This window comes from Bufo gargarizans, chromosome 7 (genome assembly GCF_014858855.1).
Source record: "Bufo gargarizans isolate SCDJY-AF-19 chromosome 7, ASM1485885v1, whole genome shotgun sequence".
NCBI lineage: Eukaryota > Metazoa > Chordata > Amphibia > Anura > Bufonidae > Bufo > Bufo gargarizans.
In genome coordinates, this window is record NC_058086.1 from 34,422,286 (window position 1) to 34,443,698 (window position 21,413).

At 44.9% G+C, this 21,413-nt stretch overlaps 1 protein-coding gene across 2 annotated transcripts; it reads right to left on the minus strand.

The window, feature by feature from the left end:
• Positions 1-9,272: 9,272 nt before the first annotated feature.
• SAMD13 (sterile alpha motif domain containing 13) lies at positions 9,273-21,166 on the minus strand. Of its 2 annotated transcripts, none has more exons than XM_044302196.1 (4): positions 21,110-21,166; positions 15,416-15,500; positions 13,518-13,629; positions 9,273-9,928 (listed from the first exon to the last, which is right to left on the minus strand). In XM_044302196.1, exons 1-4 carry the CDS (start codon positions 21,117-21,119, stop codon positions 9,785-9,787), a joined length of 351 nt encoding a protein of 116 aa, XP_044158131.1. In that variant the 5' UTR covers positions 21,120-21,166; the 3' UTR covers positions 9,273-9,784. The 2 variants fall into 2 exon arrangements, with proteins under 2 accessions (XP_044158131.1, XP_044158130.1); XM_044302195.1 differs by having other exon boundaries at positions 13,518-13,641; positions 21,110-21,143.
• Positions 21,167-21,413: the final 247 nt, after the last annotated feature.

Below are 21,413 nucleotides of genomic sequence, written 5' to 3' on the forward strand. Positions count from 1 at the left end.
TATTTTTATCCACAGGGGAGAATTCATAGAGAAGAAGCCACAGTGTGCACTTATTTCTGTGTGACTTTGAGGAGACAACGACATCAACTCCAAATAGAGAGTCATCGACCTCCAGATAAAAATAGCTCAATGGAATTTGGATGAAGAACCAGAACCAAGGAAGAACAAGTCTTCAGATTTCACATGATTTGAACCACAGAAGGGTTTGTTTCCATTTTGGATAAATTGACAGTAATAATTTACAAAGTCAATCAATCTCTGAAGGGTTTTGAAGCCCAGAGACTTTGACTAGATCCTTACAAAGACCTATAGAATTTTTTTTGAGGCCTGCAAGGAAGTTTGAACAAACATTTATCCAACTTTGCTCGCCCAAATTTCTGTCCGAGCAGTTACCACACAGAAGAGACAAGTAACTGACGGGTTTTCATTTACGAACTGTTGACAAAAACAGCGGGAACATTGCAGAGATCGAAAGATATCACAAGATGTTCATAGGCTGGAATTTGTCGTCTCATTGGCACCAGAATTTTGGTGGGAAAAAAGTCTAAAATGTTGACACATATTTTGTGCAAAACATTGCAGCTTTTTCTTCGGTTAGCTATGTAAGTTAGGTGTACGTCAGATTTGTCAATTGTGAGTTTTTCAAAAAAATGACCAAAAATTTCACAATCTTACTTCAGTCTGGGATGACGTAAAAAAAAAAAAAAAAAAACAACTTCCGTCATTTCCCCCATCCCCATAGTTTCTATCTTTGGCATATTAGGTAGCTTTCCACTTGTAGGTCCAATCTGGAGAAGTAAAGAGCTGCTTTAATGTGATCGAACAATTCTGAGATCAATAGTAATGGAAACCTGTTCTTCATGATGCTCAGATCTGAAGGGTAGTGAAGGTCATCATCAAGAAAATGGTCAAAACCTATATGCAGTGGGTGTGTACTCAGAGGATGAGGCAGGGGTCAAAATCAGAAGAAGAACAACAGGTACCAGGTGACTAAATCCAAAGGAGCAAACAATAGAAAAAACCCAAAACTATACCAAAACCGTGTCTAGGAACAAAGCTAATTCAGTATTTTGCAGGTACAGGAAAAAGTCCAGATGAAGCTTAAACAGCAGGCAGCATGGCCCAGGTCTCCTCTATATAGGCCACTCGGGCAAACATCTATATGGACATGGCAACCTGATGCTCCTGCACTGGACGGCAGGAGATCCGCGACTTGTATCAGCTGAGCTGGAAGCAGAGAAAGCCATGGCAGAAGTGGAGGGTGAGGAATCAGCTGGCAAGGCCGATGGCTGGGACCACGGCCTCCAGGAGGGACCTGGCGCTGGAATCAGAAGAGATAACACCTGAAATATTAGCTTTTTTGCTAAGCCTGTTAGGGCTCATGCACACAAACGTATTTTTTGTTTTGTTTCCGTTCTGTTTACAGGTCCGTATGCGGAACCATTCACTTCAAAGGGTCTGCAAAAAAAAACTGAAATGACTCCGTTTCCGTATGTCCACATGTCCGTTCCACAAAAAAATAGAACATGTCCTATTATTGTCTGTTTTGCAGGCATTGTTACTAGGGATCCGCAAAAAAAACTAAAACGGATTCAATACAGATGTCACAAGGATGTCATCAGTTTTTTTTGCGGATCCGTGTTTTGCAGACTGCAACATACATACGGTCGTGTGCATGAGCCCTTAAACTGTAAAAGTGGCAAAACACCCTGAGGTCTCATTTACATATCCGTTTTTTTTTTTACGGACAGGTGCTGTCAGCATTTTTAGCGGACAGCATACTGACCCATAAGAAATCTATGGTCTGTTCACATTTCCGTTAAATTTTACGTTCCTTGCATCTGCAGAAAAATGGCAGAAACACGTCCTACTTTGATCCATGCGCCGCGCCCATGTAAATCTGTCGGTCGGTGAAAATTACGTACACCATACGGTGGTCATCTGTGGTGCGTCCGTTTTTCACGGAAGAAAGATAGGAAATGCTCTTAAAATTGATTTTCAGCTGAGTAACGTCCATGAATTACAGATAACACACGGACCAACCAGGGATCCATCACGGACATCTTCACGGATGAAACACGTACTCTTTTTTTTCACAGATGTGACACTGACGCGGAAATATGAACGAGGCCTGACTTGTGGGCCGGGTTCCATCGTGTCGATTAGGCCTCATGCACACGGCCGTTGTTTTGGTCCGCATCCAAGCCGCAGTTTTTGCGGCTCGGATGCGGACCCATTCACTTCACTGGGGCCGCAAAAGATACGGACAGCACTCCGTGTGCTGTCCGCATCCGTTGCTCCGTTCCGCGGGCCCGCAAAAAAAATAGAGCATGTCCTATTCTTGTCCGTTATGTGGACAAGAATAGGCATTTCTACAATGGGCCGCCCATTCTGTTCCGCAAATTGCGGAAGGCACACGGGCGGCTTCTGTGTTTTGCGGATCCGCGGTTTGCAGACGGTTTACGGTCGTGTGCATGTAGCCTTAGGCTGTTACACTGATGGTTCTGTACTATGACAGAGAACTGAAAGGATCCGCATCCTCTTGGTCAGATCCTCCACAGAGCTCACTGAGCAGAAGTTTGGGTTCTGCAAATGGTCAATTTCCATGGAAACAAGACCCGGAGGACATGAAGAGAAGACGCGATCTGTGCCTGTATAAAGGGCGTTGCTATACTATTATATAGCCCAGTGATGTGTATATGGGGCCTGCAGGAAACACACAGGTCATGTCTTCCTTGCTTCTCTGATCCTCAACACAGTAAATTTTCAAAAACATTCAGTTTTTTTGGGGTTTTAAGAGGCCACGTTTTCTGGAGACTGAAGTTGGCACGGATTACACACCATAAAGCTACTGAGCGGCCATGCACATTGTTTTCAATGGGAGGCTGTGCTGCCATTCACGCCGCTGCGGATTATGGTTGCAACCACGCCAAATAAAGGACATGTCCATTCTTGGCTTCCCACGGAACACAATAGTAGGTGGTTTCTGTGTGCCCATCTAGCAGCTTTTTGCCGTGGACAGCCCCTTTAAGGGGAATCTGTCACCAGCGACCTTCCACATTGCTGTGGTGTATCTGATTAAGGGTCCATTCACACGTCCATGTGTGTGTTTTGCAGATCCACGGATCCGCATAACACGGACAGCGGCAATGTGCGTTCCGCATTTTGTGGACCACACATCGCCGGCACGAATAGAATGTGCCTATTCTTGTCCGCGGACAAGAATAGGGCATGTTCTATTTTTTTCGGGAATGGAAATGCAGACCCGGAAGTGCGGGTCCGCATTTCTGGATCCGGACCCCACATCGAAATGAATGGTTCCCCAATTCTGTTCCGCAAAATGTGGGACGTGTGAATGGACCCTAAAACGATTTTCTTTTGTTGATCCGAGGCTCCTTTCCCGAGATATATGCAAAGTAGGCCTTTGGTGCAATGAGGGTGTCACCGTTGCTCTTGTTGCACCCAAGCTGCACTCCTCCCTCGCTGCTTTGCCACTGCCTGGCCCTTTCAATCAAAGCCGCCAGGGAGGGCCTGCTCACAGAAAGGAGCGGAGCTTGGGTGCACCTGCTACTACGCTATTCCATACGGCGACATCCCTGTACTAGCCAATAAGGAACGTTAAACGTGTCCATACAGGTCACCATGTATTTTCGGATCTCACTGTGAATCTTTTGGACCCCATGATGTACGAGCAGACGGTGCGAGCAAAGCAAAGATCGATGGACCTGCGCTACCTCATGAATCTTAATGACCACCCGCAGCGCAGGAAACCAAAACAAATTAGAAGAAAACTAAAATTTCGGATTTTATATACATCACATAATGGAGTGAAAATCATGGCGAGCAGAAGTATGACACCACGGAGCGGGCGTCAGGGACGGGACGAGTGGCCCTGGACAAGGCCTCTTTCACACGAACGATACGGATTAGGTCCGCGTTCAGTGAAACTCGCACCATTTTGCAAGCAAGTTCAGTTGGTTTTGTCTGCGATTGCGTTCAGTTGTTCCGTTTTTTACAGTCGAGTGCAATGCGTTTTGATTGCGTGATAAAAAAACCAGAAGTTTTACAAACAACATCTCTTAGCAACCATCAGTTAAAAACTTCCGGATGCAATGCGTTTTTCACTGAACCCCTATTCACTTCTATGGGGCCAGGGCCGCGTGAAAAACGCGTTTTTCAGGTAACGCAGAACGGATGCGTGAAAAAAAAAACATGCACACAGACCCATTGGAATGAATGGCTCAAGATTCAGTGCGGGTGCTGTGCGTTCACGTCACGCATTGCACCCGCGCGGAAAAAACTTGCTCGTGTGAAAGGGGCCTAAAAGCGGCCCCATGTTGTAGGTGGGTTCAAATGGACAGAAGACAGGACAAAACAAGTAGGCGGGGACAACAGAAGTAGGCGGGGCCTGCAATACTGCAGTGCAGCACAGAATACCGCCCCAGCAGAACCAAGTACCACAGGACAGCACAAAATACTGCCGCCCCAACCACAGTATACAAGTGTATCACAGGCGATCAGGAGGGCACCTGCGGCTGCTGAGCCTCAGATCATTATGTACCTGGCCTGCGGCCATCAAGAGGGCTTGTGTGGCCCCCTGGGCATCGGCCCACCGGGAAATTTCCCTGTAGGGTCTATGGCAAATCCGCCCCGGTCAAGGACAAAGTGCAGTTACCGTAGCTCACAGGGCATATTACCCCATGACAAACCTGAATGCCCCCAAACCACATGGGTCTGCCCATTTATAGGTGGGATTAATATAAGTCCCGCCCTGAAGACCCTGAATTTGCATGGACTGCCTCTGAAAATTAGGGACAGTCCCTGCAACTTCAGGACTGTTGGCAACTATGCAGGGTCTCTGGCTAGAAGCCTTCGGGCACTTATGTGCAATATCGCCCCTCCCCAGGGACAGATGCCACCTCTAGCTTTATTAAGGTACGTAATACATGCCTTTAAAGTAAAGGGTGACCAATGCCCATAAAAGTGGCGCCCTGGCAGGGAGGAGGCAGTCACAATAACGTCTCTATTACAAAGTCGTTTTTAGAGAATCTTTATAATATTTCCATACACACCAAGATTGTCGCAGTTATTCTGTCTCAGACTCTTTCGGTAAGTCTGTAATGCAGATCTCAGAAGCTCCACCTTGGAAATTCCAGCATAAATAGCAATTCCCTAATTTATCTCAATGACCCCCAATTGCTCTGTGTAGTGATAGGAGAGTTTTCCGAACAACATGCGGGACTTTGCACCATTTCCGCCTCCCTTCCCCCCCATTGGTGACCTGCACACCAGTTTGCATGTCTCATGACGCTGCATTAGGGAGTTGCTATTTCGCTATTTCGTATATAAAGTAGCTCCAGCGATAACTTTCAGGGTATGCTCACATACTAAGTCTGATTCCATAGCTGTACCCTTGGATTTCTACCATGGAGGTGAGCAGCAGAGTCACTTGAGGATTAGCTCCATAGTCATTTAAAGGGGTTGTGCCACTAAAAATATTCAACATTTTTCAAACCAGCTCCTGGATCTGAATACTTTTGTAATTGCCTGTAATTAAAAATTCAATAAAAAATATATCTGTATAGCGCCACCTGCTGTTTGTTCTCTTCCTTATCTATTGTCCACCTCAGCGAGGTGGTCGCACATGCTTAGATGCTTAGTTTAAATCTTTTAGGCTCCTTTCACACCTGCGTTCAGGTGTCCGCTCGTGAGCTCCGTTTGAAGGGGCTCACAAGCGGCCCTGAACGCAGCCGTCCAGCCCTAATGCATTCTCAGTGGAGGCGGATCCACTGAGAATGCATCCGCCGGCCAGCGCTCAGTCTCCGCTCCGCTCAGTGAGCGGACACCTGAACGCTGCAAGCAGCGTTCGGGTGTCCGCCTGGCCGTGCGGAGGCGAGCGGATCCGTTCCGACTTACAATGGAAGTCAATGGGGACGGATCCGCTTGAAGATGACACCATATGGCTCAATCTTCAAGCGGATCCGTCCCCCATTGACTTTCAATGTAAAGTCTGAACGGATCCGCTCAGGCTACTTTCACACTTAGAAATTTTTCTAAGTTATAATGCAGACAGATCCGTTCTGAACGGAGCCACCGTCTGCATTAATATGAGCGGATCCGTTCAGAACGGATCCGCTTCAACGCTAGTGCATTAATATGAGCGGATCCGTTCAGAACGGATCCGCTTGAACGCTAGTGTGAAAGTAGCCTAACTGATACAAAGCATTTCTTCTGTTGGAAGATGTGGCAGTTGTAAGGAAAGAGCTGCGGCAGAAAGGACACGCCTGCTGACAAAGGACACGCCCGCTGCCCCCTCAGCTGCCAGCCTGAAATAAATCTAGCAGAACAATCGGAGGAATTAATGTGGAGATCTCTGGATCCATGTGAGGTCCAGGGCAGGTTCTAGCTTTGTTAGAAGGAGATTGTCATGTACTATATGATGTCCGATTTTCATTTCGGCATAACCCCTCTAGGGCTCATGCACACAACCGTATGTATTTTGTGGTCCGCATAAATACGGATGACATCCGTGTGGATTGCGTATTTTGTGGACGCAACAACTGGCCCCTGATAGAACAGTCCTATCCTTGTCTGTAATGCGGACAATAATAAGACATGTTCTATATTTTTGCGGAAAGGACGTACGGACACAGAATGCACGCGGAGTAACTTACGTTTTACCCATTGAAATGAATGGTTCCGGATTCAGTCCGCAAAAAAACCAAAAACGGAACGGACACGGAAAGAAAATACGTTTGCGTACATGAGCCCTTAGGTGGGACCAATCCTCAGAGTCTCCATCCAAAACACGTCTCACATCCCAATTACTTCTGCAGCAGAAATTTTCCGAATTTGCATAGAGTTGTCTGAAAATTAGGGAGAGTCCCTGCAAATTCAGGACTGTCAGCAACGATGCCATTCACATGCAGAGTTAGAAATCTGACACGTGTGAACGTGCTCTGTAAGAATGCTCTGGATTCAATATGCTCAAAACTCTACAAAAGTCTTATAGATCGCGCGATTGTCATGGAACGTTCTTAGATATAGAAATGCATCTCTAGCTCCATGCGCAGTCTTCCGACTTCCGAATCTGTGGGTCTCATCCATATAGAGGCCGTCCTGCAAATCTGCTGTATACAGAGACGGTGTCTACATTGCCTTCATCCCCAGCTTGGACCTAGTATTAAAAGTGCTCTTAGGCCTCTTTCAGACGTGCGGGTGCGTTGCATTGTAATGCGTTTTGCACTCGCGTGAGAAAAATCGCGCGTGTTTGGTACCCAAACCCGAACTTCTTCACAGAAGTTTGGGTTTGGGATCGGTGTTCTGTAGATTGTATTATTTTCCCTTATAACATGGTTATAAGGGAAAATAATAGCATTATGAATACAGAATGCAGAGTACAATAGGGCTGGAGGGGTTAAAAAAAATAATAAAAAATGTAACTCACCTTAGTCCAGTTGATCGCGCAGCCAGGCTTCTCGTCTGTCTCTTTTGCTGAACAGGACCTGTGGTGAGCATCCATTGCAGGAACAGGACCTGGGGTGACGTCACTCCGGTCATCACATGGTCCATCACCATGGTAAAAGATCATGTGACGGACCATGTGATGACCGGAGTGACGTGACCCCAGGTCCTGTTCAGCAAAGGAGACAGATGAGAAGCCGGCAGTGCAATCAACTGGACTAAGGTGAGTTAAATTGTTTTTTTTGTTTTTTTTAACCCCTCCAGCGCTATTGTACTATGCATTCTGTATTCAGAATGCTATTATTTTCCCTTATAACCATGTTATAAGGGAAAATAATAATGATCGGGTCTCCATCCGATCGTCTCCTAGCAACCGTGCGTGAAAATCGCACCTCATCCACACTTGCTTGCGGATGCTTGCGATTTTCACGCAACCCTATTCACTTCTATGGGGCCTGCGTTACGTGAAAAACGCACAATATAGAGCATGCTGTGATTTTCACGCAACGCACAAGTGATGCATGAAAATCACCGCTCATGTGCACAGCCCCATAGAAATGAATGGGTCCGGATTCAGTGCGGGTGCAATGTGTTCAACTCACGCTTCGCATCCGTGCGGAATACTCGCCCGTGTGAAAGGGGCCTTACACTTGCTGCTTTAATGCAGTTATTTTGGCCAAAACCTGGGGTGGATAAAAAAAAAAAGGGAAAAAACGGGGGTGGATTTAAAAAAAATAAAATAAAAAAAAATATATATATATATATATATATATATCTTTCCTCCCTCTACAATCCACACCTGACAACGGCCTCAAAAACTGCATGAAAACGGCAGCTAAAATCCCTAGTGGTGTTTGCAGGCTCTTTAGTTGGTCGGACAATAGGTGGCGCTAGAGACACAGTTTCCTTCCTTCTGGAGGAGAGCTCATTTGCATACCCTTCCCAGGGACCACTGCCTGTACTCCAGTCTGCAGGTTGTCACCCCAATAAATAGGTTGACTGCGGAGGTCACAATTTATAAAAAACTAAAAATAAATCAACTAAATTAAAAAATTCCATTTTAAATGATGCCATCGCCCATTAGCCTATTCCTGTATATGATCTGACGATATCGAATGGGGGAGGGAAGTGACAACGGATCATTTCTGGGTCAGGAGAGCGTTTGTCATTTTACGAGCCCATTGTACTTTTAGCAGCACTATTATAATACTGCCCCCTAGTGGCAAGGACATGAATTGTATAAGGTAGGAGAATCTTCCTAGGTGGCTGACAAGTCAACTACTAACCTGTCCCAATCTACGGCGCTCTAGGATTTAAAGGGATACCTTTACATGGAATCAGCCAGCAAGAAAAACTGGCTCCATAACAGGTGTATACATGGTTATTGGGGGGCTGGTGGTACCAAGAGCAATAGGCACTTGCATTACAGGGCATCTGTCAGCAGTTTTGTCCCTATGACACTGGCTGACCTGTTACATGTGCACTTGGCAGCTGAAGGCATCTGTGTTGGTCCCATGTTCATATGTGCCTGCATTGCTGAGAAAAATGATGTTTTAATATATGCAAATGAGCCTCTAGGAGCAACGGGGGCGTTACCATTACACCTAGAGGCTCTGCTCTCTCTGCAACTGCCGCACCCTCTGCACTTCGACAGGGCCAGGTGTGAAGATGTTTTACTGTCTGGTTCTGTCAATCAAAGTGGCAGTTGCAGAGAGAGCAGAGCCTCTAGGTGTAATGGTAACGCCCCCGTTGCTCCTAGAGGCTCATTTGCATATATTAAAACTTAATTTTTCTCAGCAATGGGGGCACATACGAACATGGGACCAAGACAGATGTCTTCAGTTGCCAAGCGCACATGTAACAGGTCAGCCAGTGTCCTAGGTACAAAACTGCTGACAGATGCCCTTTAAACAGGGGTCAAGCCCCGTAAGTGAGAGAAGTGCATTCATCTAGGCCCCATACAGATGAAATATTCCTTATCTGACCACTGGGGGGGGGGGGGGGGCACTGTTGTTTTGGGTTTTTTTGCCCTTGGGGTACCTTATGAATCTAGAATATTACAAGACACCTAGGAATCCCATATGACGTCGGGCAGGAAGTCATGTGACCTGGCGGCAGGGGGTCAGTCCTGTACACAATATTGGATTTGTCCATGCGGGGTCACATACCAACCAAGTTGTCATATTTTTTTCGGAGAATCACAAAACACAATACGTCTTCCTAAGGACCGAGGTCCCCGCGTCCGTCCCCCGGTCATGCATCCTCGCGGACAGTTTATATTTGGCTTTAGGATTGCAGCCCCGTGATGACAGGCCGCGTCTTATGGGGAGGCGCTCTTGAGGTGCTGCGTCTGCAGCGGCTTCACGTGATATTCGTAGATTTTAAGAGCCGGGCCCAGTTTTAGTGAAAGTCCAGTTAAAACGTCATTTCTGGTCATGAGCAGGAGAGATTTCCCATCGATTTCCTGACGGGGAGACAGAAAGAGGGAGACGATCATTCAGCTGGAAGATGTAATAGTAAGGCTACCTTCACACTAGCGGCAGAGGATTCCGCCAATACGGACGCAAACTGACGGCATTTGTCAGACGGATCAGGATCCTGAGCCGTATGACAAATGTATTGAAATTCCGGATCCGTCTCTCCGGTGTCATCCGGAAAAACAGATCCGGCATTTATTTATTTTGAAAAAATTTCGGTCTGAGCATGCGCAGACTGCAATGCCGGATCCATTTTGCCGGAACACTTGGGGCCGGATCCAGCATTAATGTATTTCAATGGGAAAAAAGTGTTCCGGATTTTCGACGGAGATAAAACCGCAGCATGCTCCGGTATTATCTCCGTCCTGAAAAGGCAAAAAGACTGAACTGAAGACGTCCTGATGAATCCTGATCGGATTGCTCTCCATTCAGAATGCATTAGGATAAAACGGATCAGTTCTTTTCCGGAATAAGCCCCTAGGACGGAACTCAGCGCCGCTAGTGTGAAAGTTCCCTAACACACATACAATGTAACAATCCGAAATAAAACGGTGAATCGTTATTGAAAGGGATCCTGTCCGTTGACCTTCACTGGGGCGATTTGCTACAGAGACTCCCACAGTAGACATGGGCTGAGAGCGCCATCTAGAGGGAAAATAGTATTCTAGCAAAACGGAATTCAAAATAATACACATTTCCTTCATATACATCAGATCTGGCAGCAGCTCTCCGGGTAATTCACCTTCTGTACACTCACTACATTAATTATCCCAAATGAAACCATCACTTGTCCGTTATTAAGGCTACTTTCACACTAGTGTTTCTGCTGGATCCGGCAGGGTTCAGCAAAAACGCTTCCGTTACTGATAATACAACCGTCTGCATCCGTTATGAACGGATCCGGCTGTATTATCTTTAACATAGCAATGACGGATCCGTCATGAACTCCATTGAAAGTCAATGGGGGACGGATCCGTTTTCTATTGTGGCAGAGAAAACTGATCCGTCCCCATTGACTTGCATTGGGGGTCATGCCGGATCCGTCTTGATCCGCATCCCAGGACGGAAAGTAAACTACAATATGTTGCGGTTTTCTCCAGGATGGGAACGCAACTAAACAGTACGGAATGCATTTTGGGGCTTTCCGTTCTGTTCAGTTCAGTTATGTCCCTATTGACAATAAATGGGGACAAAACGGAAGCGTTTTTTTTTCCGGTATTGAGCCCCTATGACAGATCTCAATACCGGAAAACTAAAACGCTAGTGTGAAAGTAGCCGTACATGTATTATCTGCCTGGACATGGCCGCTGCCATTCTCCTGATGGGACCCACACCAATCCTGAGCATATTCCATCACTGTCTAAGATGGGGAAAATCCTATATCCAGGTTTTCTTCGCAAAAAATATTATACTTTATTCAATATTCAACTAGCACCTAATTCTGAAAACTTTTCTAATTGCATGCAATTAAAAATTTGGTACAGCCACTAAGCTATTCAATAAAATGTATCTGTATGGCGCCACCTGCTGTTTGTTCTTTACCTTATTTCTGACATAGGCAGGAGATATAATGCACTGTATTATATAACACTGCTGGCGTTGGGGTGGGTTATAATGAAATGTTATTATGTACTGGGAGCAGGGTGAGTACCTGCCGTTTGCTCTTTTCCTAAGACTGGGTTCAGACCTGAGCGTACTTGAACGTACGCTCTGTATGCGCAATTGTACGGGCGTTTGCAATCGCGCATACAGAGACAAGCGAACGCCCATTGTCGCGCGTTCCCGCTGAAGTCTATGTACGGGAACGCGCGACAAGACGCCCTAAAGAAGCTCCTGTACTTCTTGGGGGCGTCGGGCGTTTTACAGCGCGATCGTACGCGCTGTAAAACGCTCAGGTGAGAACCATTCCAATAGGGAATCATTGGTTCTTGCCTGTTAAGCATTTTAAACCGCGTAGGAACGCGCTGTAAAACGCTCAGGTGTGAACCCAGCCTAATTTCTTTGTCCTGCTCACTGAGATGGAAGCACACGCTCAGTTCTATCCTTCAACTGCCACTAGCTGCAGCAGAAAGGACACACCCTATGAGAAAGGACATCCGCCCTGCACTGCCAGCCTAAAATAAATCTAGCAGACCAATTGGAGAAGTGAATGGGGAGATCTCTAGATCCATGTCCAGTACGGAGCTGGTTCTATGTTCGTTAGAAAAAGATTATCATAAGCACAAAATATATGAAAAAAAGGGATTTCAGCTCACCCACCTTCGCCGTGCACGGATCCCGGACCAGGAATCAATCAGAACAGTAGAAAGAATCCAGCAGCAGGCTCAGCATAAAATCCAATTTCTTTATTATAAGATCCATAGGCTGACCAGACAGGCAAGTCATCACTAAGGCCTCTTTCACACAGGCGTCATATTTTTGGCCCGGATACGAGGCGGGTGCGTTGCGGGAAAATGCACGATTTTTACGCGCGAGTGCAAAACATTGTAATGCGTTTTGCACGCGTGTGAGAAAAATCTGAATGTTTGGTACCCAAACCCGAACTTCTTCACAGAAGTTCAGGTTTGGGATCGGGGTTGCGTAGATTGTATTATTTTCCCTTATAACATGGTTATAAGGGAAAATAATAGCATTCTGAATACAGAATGCTAAGTACAATAGCGCTGGAGGGGTTAAAAAAATAAAATAAAAAAAATAATAATAATAATTTAACTCACCTTAATCCACTTGCTCGCGCAGCCGGCATCTCTTCTGTCTTCTTCTTTGCTCATTGCAGGAAAATGACCTGTGGTGATGTCACTCCGGTCATCAAATGGTCCGTCACATGATCTTTTACCATGGTGATGGACCATGTGATGACCGGAGTGACGTCGCCACCGGTCCTTTTCCTGCAATCAGCAAAAAAGAAGACAGAAGAGATGGCGGGCTGCGCGAGCAAGTGGATTAAGGTGAGTTAAATTATTTTTTATTTTTTTTTAACCCCTCCAGCGCTATTGTACTATGCGTTCTGTATTCAGAATGCTATTATTTTCCCTTATAACCATGTTATAAGGGAAAATAATAAAATGATCAGGTCTCCATCCCAATCGTCACCTAGCAACCGCGCGTGAAAATTGCACCGCATCCGCACTTGCTTGCGGATGCTTGCGATTTTCATGCAGCCTCATTCACTCCTATGGGGCCTTCGTTGCGTGGAAATCGCACAATATAGAGCATGCTGCGATTTACGCGCAACGCAGAAGTGATGCGTGAAAATCAACGCTCATGTGCACACCCCCATAGAAATGAATGGGTCCGGATTCAGTGCGGGTGCAATGCGTTCACCTCACGCTTTGCACCCGCGCTGAATACTCGCCCGTGTGAAAGGGGTCTAAGACGTACAGTCGAAACGCGTAGACCTTGCTTGTCTGGTCAGCCTATGAATGTTATAATGAAGAAATAAAGACATTGGATTCGATCCGAAGACTGCTGCTGGATTTTTTCTACTGTTCTGAAAGAGATTGTCATGTACTATATGATGTCTGATTCTCATTTTTTTTTAAATAAATCATGTGATAACCCCTTTAATTATTGTACCTGGTCTTTAAATGCGGTTGCTTGTTCTTCAAATCCGGCCGTTTTGAAGTAATTGACGACATCATCGATGGCCCAGTGCGCAGGATCTGGTGGTCTCCCATTCTCTATGGAGCTAGAAAAAAAGCTAGAAAAAATATCAAACCTGAACAGTAATGCAGACTCATCGTTATATTGAAAACTAGAAAAGCTACAATTTCTGGGGAAATTCTTGTGAAGTGCCTCCATCCAAGTGCTTCACAGTTACATTAAAACATACATTTATAAAAAAACATTAGCAGCCGATTTAAAATAAGGGAGTGATGACAGTTTAGAAATCATGTCCTGTTTTTTTCAGCTCACACTCTAGCTTTTGTCACTTTGCTGGCTGCTCACACACCTGGGTTGCTATGGCAACTCATTCTACAGCAAGGGAAGAGAAGAGCGGTTAAAAACAAACTGCTCCAACTTGCTCACTTCACTGGCGGTTGCCATCTTCAAACGGTTGTAATTTTAGGTAGAGTTTTATATTGTGAGAATCACAAGACCCAGACCTACATTTTGAGGCATAGTATGGTGGCTGGAGTGGAGTTTCAATGAATGTCAATGGGCGGCGTGAGTTGCAAGCAAATGGTCATATTGTGAAAACTATCAGGACTATTGGCTTAGCCGATTTTAAGTGGCAGCAGGGATAGCTGAACGTTTTGATATAAGATTTGTGTAGATGGGCTTGAAAATGAGGGAGTGGTGGCAGTTTAGAAATTATGTCCTGAGTTTTCAGCTCCCACTCTAGTTTTGAACATTCCGCCATTCATTCCTATGGGACCAATTTCGCCACAAAAACGCAGATATTTCGTGAACCATTCGGCGAAACGTTCCACAAAGTAATAGCACACCAATTGGGAACAATTCGCACGTTTCGGTATATTACTGTCTATGTAGAGTAAAAACTGTGGGAGGAGTTAGGGTGGTAAATTTGGCTATAATAATAAGAATATATATGTGAGAATATACATGCAAGAACACTTAATGAAAAATCTAATGATTAACAGTTATATTCATCCAGGGTGACTTAAAGTTAAAAAAAAAAAAGTTTTTAAAGATATAAAAAAAATATATTAACTCTCAGATCACCCCCCCCCCTTCCCCAAAATCTAAATACTTAACCAATGAAAAAATACACATTATGGGCAATGCTACATGTGAAGATGCCCACACTATTAAAATATAACAATATTAATCCCATATGTCAAATGGCGTAAAAAAAATAAAAATAAAACGCTAATTTGCCATTTTTCGTCACTTCAACTACCTTAAATTTTATTTTTAAAAGCGATCAAAAAGTCACACACACTTCAAAATGGTATAAGTGAAAAGTAACAGGTCAATTTTACCGCATAGTCAACACCTTAAAAAAAAATAATAATAATTAACTGTGGCAGAATTGCGTTTTTTCCTGCTTTCACTACATTGTATGCAACTATAAATGGTGCCATTAAAAAATACAACTTGTCTCCCGCAAAAATAAGCTGTCATAAGGCTATGTGAACGGAAAAATAAAAAAGTTATGACTCTAAGAAGAGGGGGAGTGAAAAACAAAAAAGTGGAAAATTGCCGGTCCTCCAAGGGTTAAAGGGATCCTATTGTAGGACTAAAGAGATACATCTGAACTGCCTGGGACTACCAAAGTGACAGATGATCGGAAGGCTGAGCTACGTGTGGATGTGGTCCGCTCACTGCACACGTATGATGTAGACGAGGTGGTCATCGGGGTCAATGATGCCCTTTATCTCTATATGAAAGAAAGGATCAGACCTGTTGTACCTCACAGCCTGCTCCTCTACTTCTCCCTTAGCGCGTTGGTTTTTATGAACCTCACCCACTGATATGGAGGACAATGACCTGGACCTGGCAGACTTTACCTTTTAGAGTCGGTGGAGCCGTTCTCCTTGTTCTCCATGCTCTCCGGGTCTTGGGAAAGGCCGGTGATTTCTTTGGTTTCTATTACTGCCCAAGAAAACAGATCACAGGATTAGGATGGCAAACAATGACTAACCTCTCAGGGACCTGAGGCCAGGACCAGCTGCTGGTATGGGCGCCCTCATGTACTGGTGGCACCAGGCAAGAGGTGGTTTTGAGAAAAGACTGCAGTTTTTTTGGATTTTGCCCGTCTTCAGCTTTTATTGTTTCCAAGAAGATGTCAGATGCAGTCTGCCTCGTGGGCTGTAAAAAGCCTTTATGCCTAAGCCCCGCCCTTACATTCTGGCCACACCCCCAGAATGAAATAACGAGATGTAATGGCGCGAGCAGAGCGGCGCCCCCAATAAATGTGCAAATAAAAAAGGAGCGATTCAGGTAATCCTGGGAGACCATGTGCCTACCGGGGGACCCTAGTAGTGTCTGACACTGAACTGCCTACTTCTTGTAACCGAGGGAGGATCCTGGCCGCTCCCTGCACACTCCCCCATCTACTTGTCACACTGACTTAATAGTTACTCACAGCAGCCACCACTAGGGGGAGCTCTGTGCATGGGGATTTTAGCAGCTGCCATTGAGTTCAAAGGCAGTTTTCTCTCCCTTGTGGTAGCTGCAGTAAGTCACCATTTCAGGAGTTTAGAAAAAATAAGTATTTTTAAAAAATATGCAAATTAGGGCTTAGGTGCACCAAGGGCAGGCCTTAGCTACTTTGAGCACCTAAGGTCCTCTGCTCTGCTTTCCTGGCCCTGTCAATCAAGTAGACGGGGGAGTGTCCAGGGGAAAAGAGTGGTGGAGCTAAGGTAGAGGGACCGCCCTCGGTGCACTTAAGCTCTAATTTACATATTAACAAAATAAAAATATTTCTCCTAAACTCATCAACGGATTGAAGGAAGAATGGTACTTGCTTAATCAGCAGGTTTAACCCGACCAGGCATTATGGTTTGTTTAATAGGGTCGATCCTGCTCAGATGCTCTTTAAAAGTAGTTGACGGGCCATCAATGTAAAGGTAGGTTCCCATCTGTGCTAGAGGTTCTGTCAGGAGCCTTTATCACAGATTCCATTGTTTTTTATGGGAAAATGATAGAGCCCAATGGACCCACTGACTGGTGTCGGTGTGATGGATCCACCACTACATAATGGATCCCGTAACAGAACTGTGAAGTGAAGCCAATATCCTGAAGAGGTGCCATAGGTTGATAAAGTCATAATTATATCGCATTAGCAGAAGGACCCGACTTCGCACGGATATATTTCATCTATTTCATTTAACGTTTGTGTGTGTCGTTAAAAGATATCGACAGTATCCCCCATAACAGTGACCTCCACAGTCCCCCACCCTTAATACTGACCCCCACCACAGTGTCCCATCTCCTTAAAATGGGACCTCCACAGCAGCCCACCCCTTAACTTTGACCTTTACAGCAGCCTGCCCCTTTAACAGTGAGTTCCACAGCACCCCAACCCCTTGACAGTGACCTCCACAGGAGCCCAACCCCTTAACAGTGACCTCCATAGGGGACAGTCCCCTTAATTGTGACCTCCACAGCGGCCTGACAATCGTCCAATCAAATTCCTTTTCTAACGGGGCATTATTGTCTTTAATTAACAACATATAAAACCCCACAGAATTAGTATAAACTTAATGCTAAGTTACATCGGCCTCTACAACGAGGTTGGCTGAGAGTCACAATCAAAATCATATTAACTCACACATAAGCCGTCTTATACTGAGAATAACTGCCACAAGATAGAAGGGCACATAAAGACACGGTCATGTTGGCCACGTGTTGGGTCACCTAACTCCCCCGCCCATTCATGCCACATGCAGTGTCGCTATAATGGATCTCATAAGCAGCAGCTTATTTAGCGCGTGCAGGTCACAAAACGAGCAAATCTACGTCCATCAACGCGGTAGAGCATTTGGTAAAGTAATGGGGCCCTATGGTTTAGTTGTGCACCCCTTTCAGATAACTACGTATTTCCAAGGTAGCGATTCTATAATTGTGGGGGCTCTCTGCACCCCCGCCTATCAGGTGCTCGGGTCGGAGCTGCGGCCTCCGTACATACAGGTGCATCTCAGTAAATTAGAATATCACCAAGAGTTTATTGATTTCCTAATTCAATTCAAAAAGCAAAACTCACAAATTCTCTAGATTCGTTACACACCGGGTGATCTCTCATATATTCTATAGATTCATTAGACCAAGTGATACAATTCAAGCGTTTATTACTATTAATGATTATGGCTAATGAAAACCCAAAAGTCAGTATCTCAGAAAATTACAACATTATATCAGACCAATTAATTTTTTTTTATTTTCAATACAGAAATGTTGGCCTACCGGAAAGTCTGTCCAGTATAGGCACTCAGTGCTTTGTCGGGGCTCCTTTTGCATCAATGCCGCAATGTGGCATGGAGGCGACCAGCCTGTGAGGTGTTTTGGAAGGCCACGTTGCTTTGATAGTGGTCCTCAGCTCGTCTGCATTGCTGGGTCTGGTGTCTCTCAAAGATTCTCTATAGGGTTTGGTGGCCAATCAAGCAGAAGTGATACCGTGGTTATTAAACCAGGTATTGGTACTTTGGGCAGTGAGGGCAGGTGCCAAGTCCTGCTGGCAAATGAACCCAGCATCTCCCTAAAGCTCATCAGCAGAGGGAAACATTAAGTGCTCTAAAATTTCCTGGTAGACGGCTGCGCTGACTCTGGACTTGATATAACACAGTAGACCAACACCAGCAGATGACATGGCTCCTCAAACCATCACTGACTGTGGAGACTTCACACCGGACCTCAGGCAACCTGGAATGTGTTCCTCTGCACTCTTCCTGCAGCCTCGGGGACCTTGATTTCCAAATAAAATGCTGAATTTACTTTCATCTGAAAACAGGTCTTTGGATAACTGAGCAACAGTCCAGTCCTCTTCCTCCTTAGCCCAGGTAAGATCCTTCTGACGTTGTCTCTGGATCACGAGTGACTTGACACAAGGAATGTGACAGTTGTAGCCCACGTCCTCGATACGTCTGTGTCTGGTGGCTCTTGAAGTACTGTTTCTAGTCACAGTCCACTCCTCGTGAATCTCCCCCCAAATTCTTAGATGGCCTTTTCTTGACAATCCTTTCAAGGCTGCGGTTATCCCTGTTGCTTGTGCATCTTTTTCTACCACACTTTTTCCTTCCACTTCCCATTAATATGCTTGGATACAGCACTCTGAACAGCCAACTTCTTTAACAATCACCTTCTGCTTCCCCTCCTTGTGGAGGGTGTCAATGACTGTCTTCTGGACAACTCTCAAGTCAGCAGTCTTCCCCCATGATTGTATGGCCTACTGAACCAGACAGATGGACCATTTTTACGAAACCTTTGCAGGTGTTTTGTGTTGATTAGCCGATTACAGTGTGACACCATGAGTCTACAAGATTCTAATTTTCCGAAATACTGGGGAGATTTATCAAAACTGGTGAAAAGTCAATCTGGTAGCAGGAGGTCTGAAAAAGGAAAGTTGGAATCTGATTGGTTGGGCAGTTTTCCTTTCCACCAGTTTTGATAAATCTTCCCCACTGACTTTTGGGTTTCCATTATCTGTGAGCCATAGTCGTCAACATTAAAAGAAAAGATCACTGTGTGTAATGAATCTATAGAAAATATATGAGGTTCACTTTTCAACTTGAATTACTGAAATAAATTAAGTTTTCAATGATATTCTAATTTATTGAGATGAACCTGTACAATAAAGTAGCGCTTGTGCTGTATTCACTGTGACTGGGACAACGCTGCAGTACCGGGCACAACCCTACTAAATGCACAATGTGAAGGTGCACGAAGCAAAGCGACACATAAAGAGGCTGCAGCACCGACCTGAGCACCACGGGCCCTTCAGCTGCCGATCGGCGTAGGTGCTGAGAGCTGGACTCCCACTGATCTGATATGGATGGTCTTTTCTAAGGACAAGCCATCCATTTTTCTAGTCCTGGAAAAACCCTTTAAACGTAAAGTCGATCAAAGACAAAAACTTCACCAGATATTCTTCTCCTTCCTAAATCCTCAGTTTCATTGTATCTATGTGAACCACACCGATGGTGAATATCAGACAACGCACACACATGCCGGCCCGTGTTCTGGCCATCAGAGATTATCAGATCATTGCAAAAGTCCAATTCAATGAGGCCGTGCTGCAATTCTCTACACCTGTGGCTGTCAGGGCATGCTGGGACTTGTAGTTATGCAACACCTGATGAGCCACAAGTTGGGGAACGCTGCTCTACATACTGCCTACAACTCCTTGGCAGGCATAAGCGGAGGGTCCTCTATGAAACTGATATTGATAGTACGTCCTTATGCTGTTGGTCTGTGATGGGAACCTCCCCCCTCAATGGGCAGTCAATAACAGATGGCGACCAGTGGAAAAAAAACTAAGATTAAAAAGGGGTGTCTGGACTTATTGAAAAAAATTCCCCAAGCCAGTAATTTTGATCAAATCATAAAAGAACATATACCAGCCAATCATTGGTCATGTGGTATATGGGCCCGTCATCACTGCAGCCAAGAAGATGACACAGAAGTCACGGCTGCTGCAGCGCGGAGAATTAGAACTGAGAGATAGATAGATATGGGATAGATAGATAGATAGATAAGGGATAGATAAAGAGATAGATAGATAGATAATAGATAGATAGATAAGGGATAGATAAAGAGATAGATAGATAATAGATAGATAGATAGATAGATAGATAGATAGATAGATAGATAGATAGATAGATAATAGATAGATAGATATGGGATAGATGGATAGATAGATAATAGATAGATAGATAGATATGTAGATAGATAGATAGATATGGGATAGATATGGGATAGATAGATATGGGATAGATAGATAGATAGATATGGGATAGATAGATAGATAGATATGGGATAGATAGATAGATATTAGATAGATACCAGTCTGTTAATTGTTTCTTTTTATATTTGTGTAACTCTGGATGTACAGTGCCATGAAATTAATGGCGCTTTAAAATAAATAATAATAATAATAATAATAATAATAATCTCTTCAGACCATCGGTTATTGGTCCCACAATGTATAATTTGCAAAGAAGAGGTAGCACCAGATTTGGTGACCCACTTTTTTTCACCCAACAGCTGTAAATAGAAGCGGGTCAACCATCCTTCACCAAATCTGGAGTACTACCTCTTCTTTGCAAATTAGATAGATAATAGATAGACAGATAGAGAGATAGACATGAGATAGATGATAGATACATGATAAATAGATAGATAGATGATAGATAGATAGATAGATAGATAGATAGATAGATATGAGATAGATAAATAGATAGGAGATAGATACATATATAATAGATAATAGATAGATATGATACTTATATGAAATTGATAGATACAGACAGATGATCTGAAATCAGTAAGATCCTACATCCATCCAGAACCACCTGAGGAGCAAGCACTGGGCCAATGAGCAGAACCTCCCACTGATGAGACAGTCCAGTATATGAGGACAGAGACCACACAAGTGTCAGAAGATAAAGTGCAGGGCAGCAGAGACAGCCCGGGCAGCTCCTCCTGTGCCCAGACCCTGCAGAGGAGTCATCAGAGGGCACTGCCCCCCACTACCAGGCACTCACCCCTCTTCATAGCTGCATGTCAGCCTCGGCTTCCTCCCTCACATGCACAGTCCAAATAGAAGCTGCTACCCGACCAATCAGAAGCCGCTGCAGCCGGAGAGCATGCTGGGAGCTGTAGTTTCTATGTCCATGGAGGGGGCTGTGTGGATTCTGCAGGAATGTGCGCGGTGCCAGCTTCACCTGTGCCACAGCAGCCGCTGATACATTGTAACAACAACGGGGTCACGTGGTGCAAATGGCTACATTATATAATGCAGCGCAGTCAGGTCTCAGGCTGTCCTTACACTGCACTACCAGAGCCAGC

Bases quoted from the DNA above. Each gene is read 5' to 3' on its own strand.
- SAMD13 (XM_044302195.1), bottom strand. The intron at 13,642-15,415 runs GTAAAGTCTGCC...TATTTTTTCTAG, and splicing joins GGCTCCACCGACTCTAAAAG to CTTTTTTTCTAGCTCCATAG. The intron at 9,929-13,517 runs GTACAATAATTA...TCTCCCCGTCAG, and splicing joins CAACCGCATTTAAAGACCAG to GAAATCGATGGGAAATCTCT.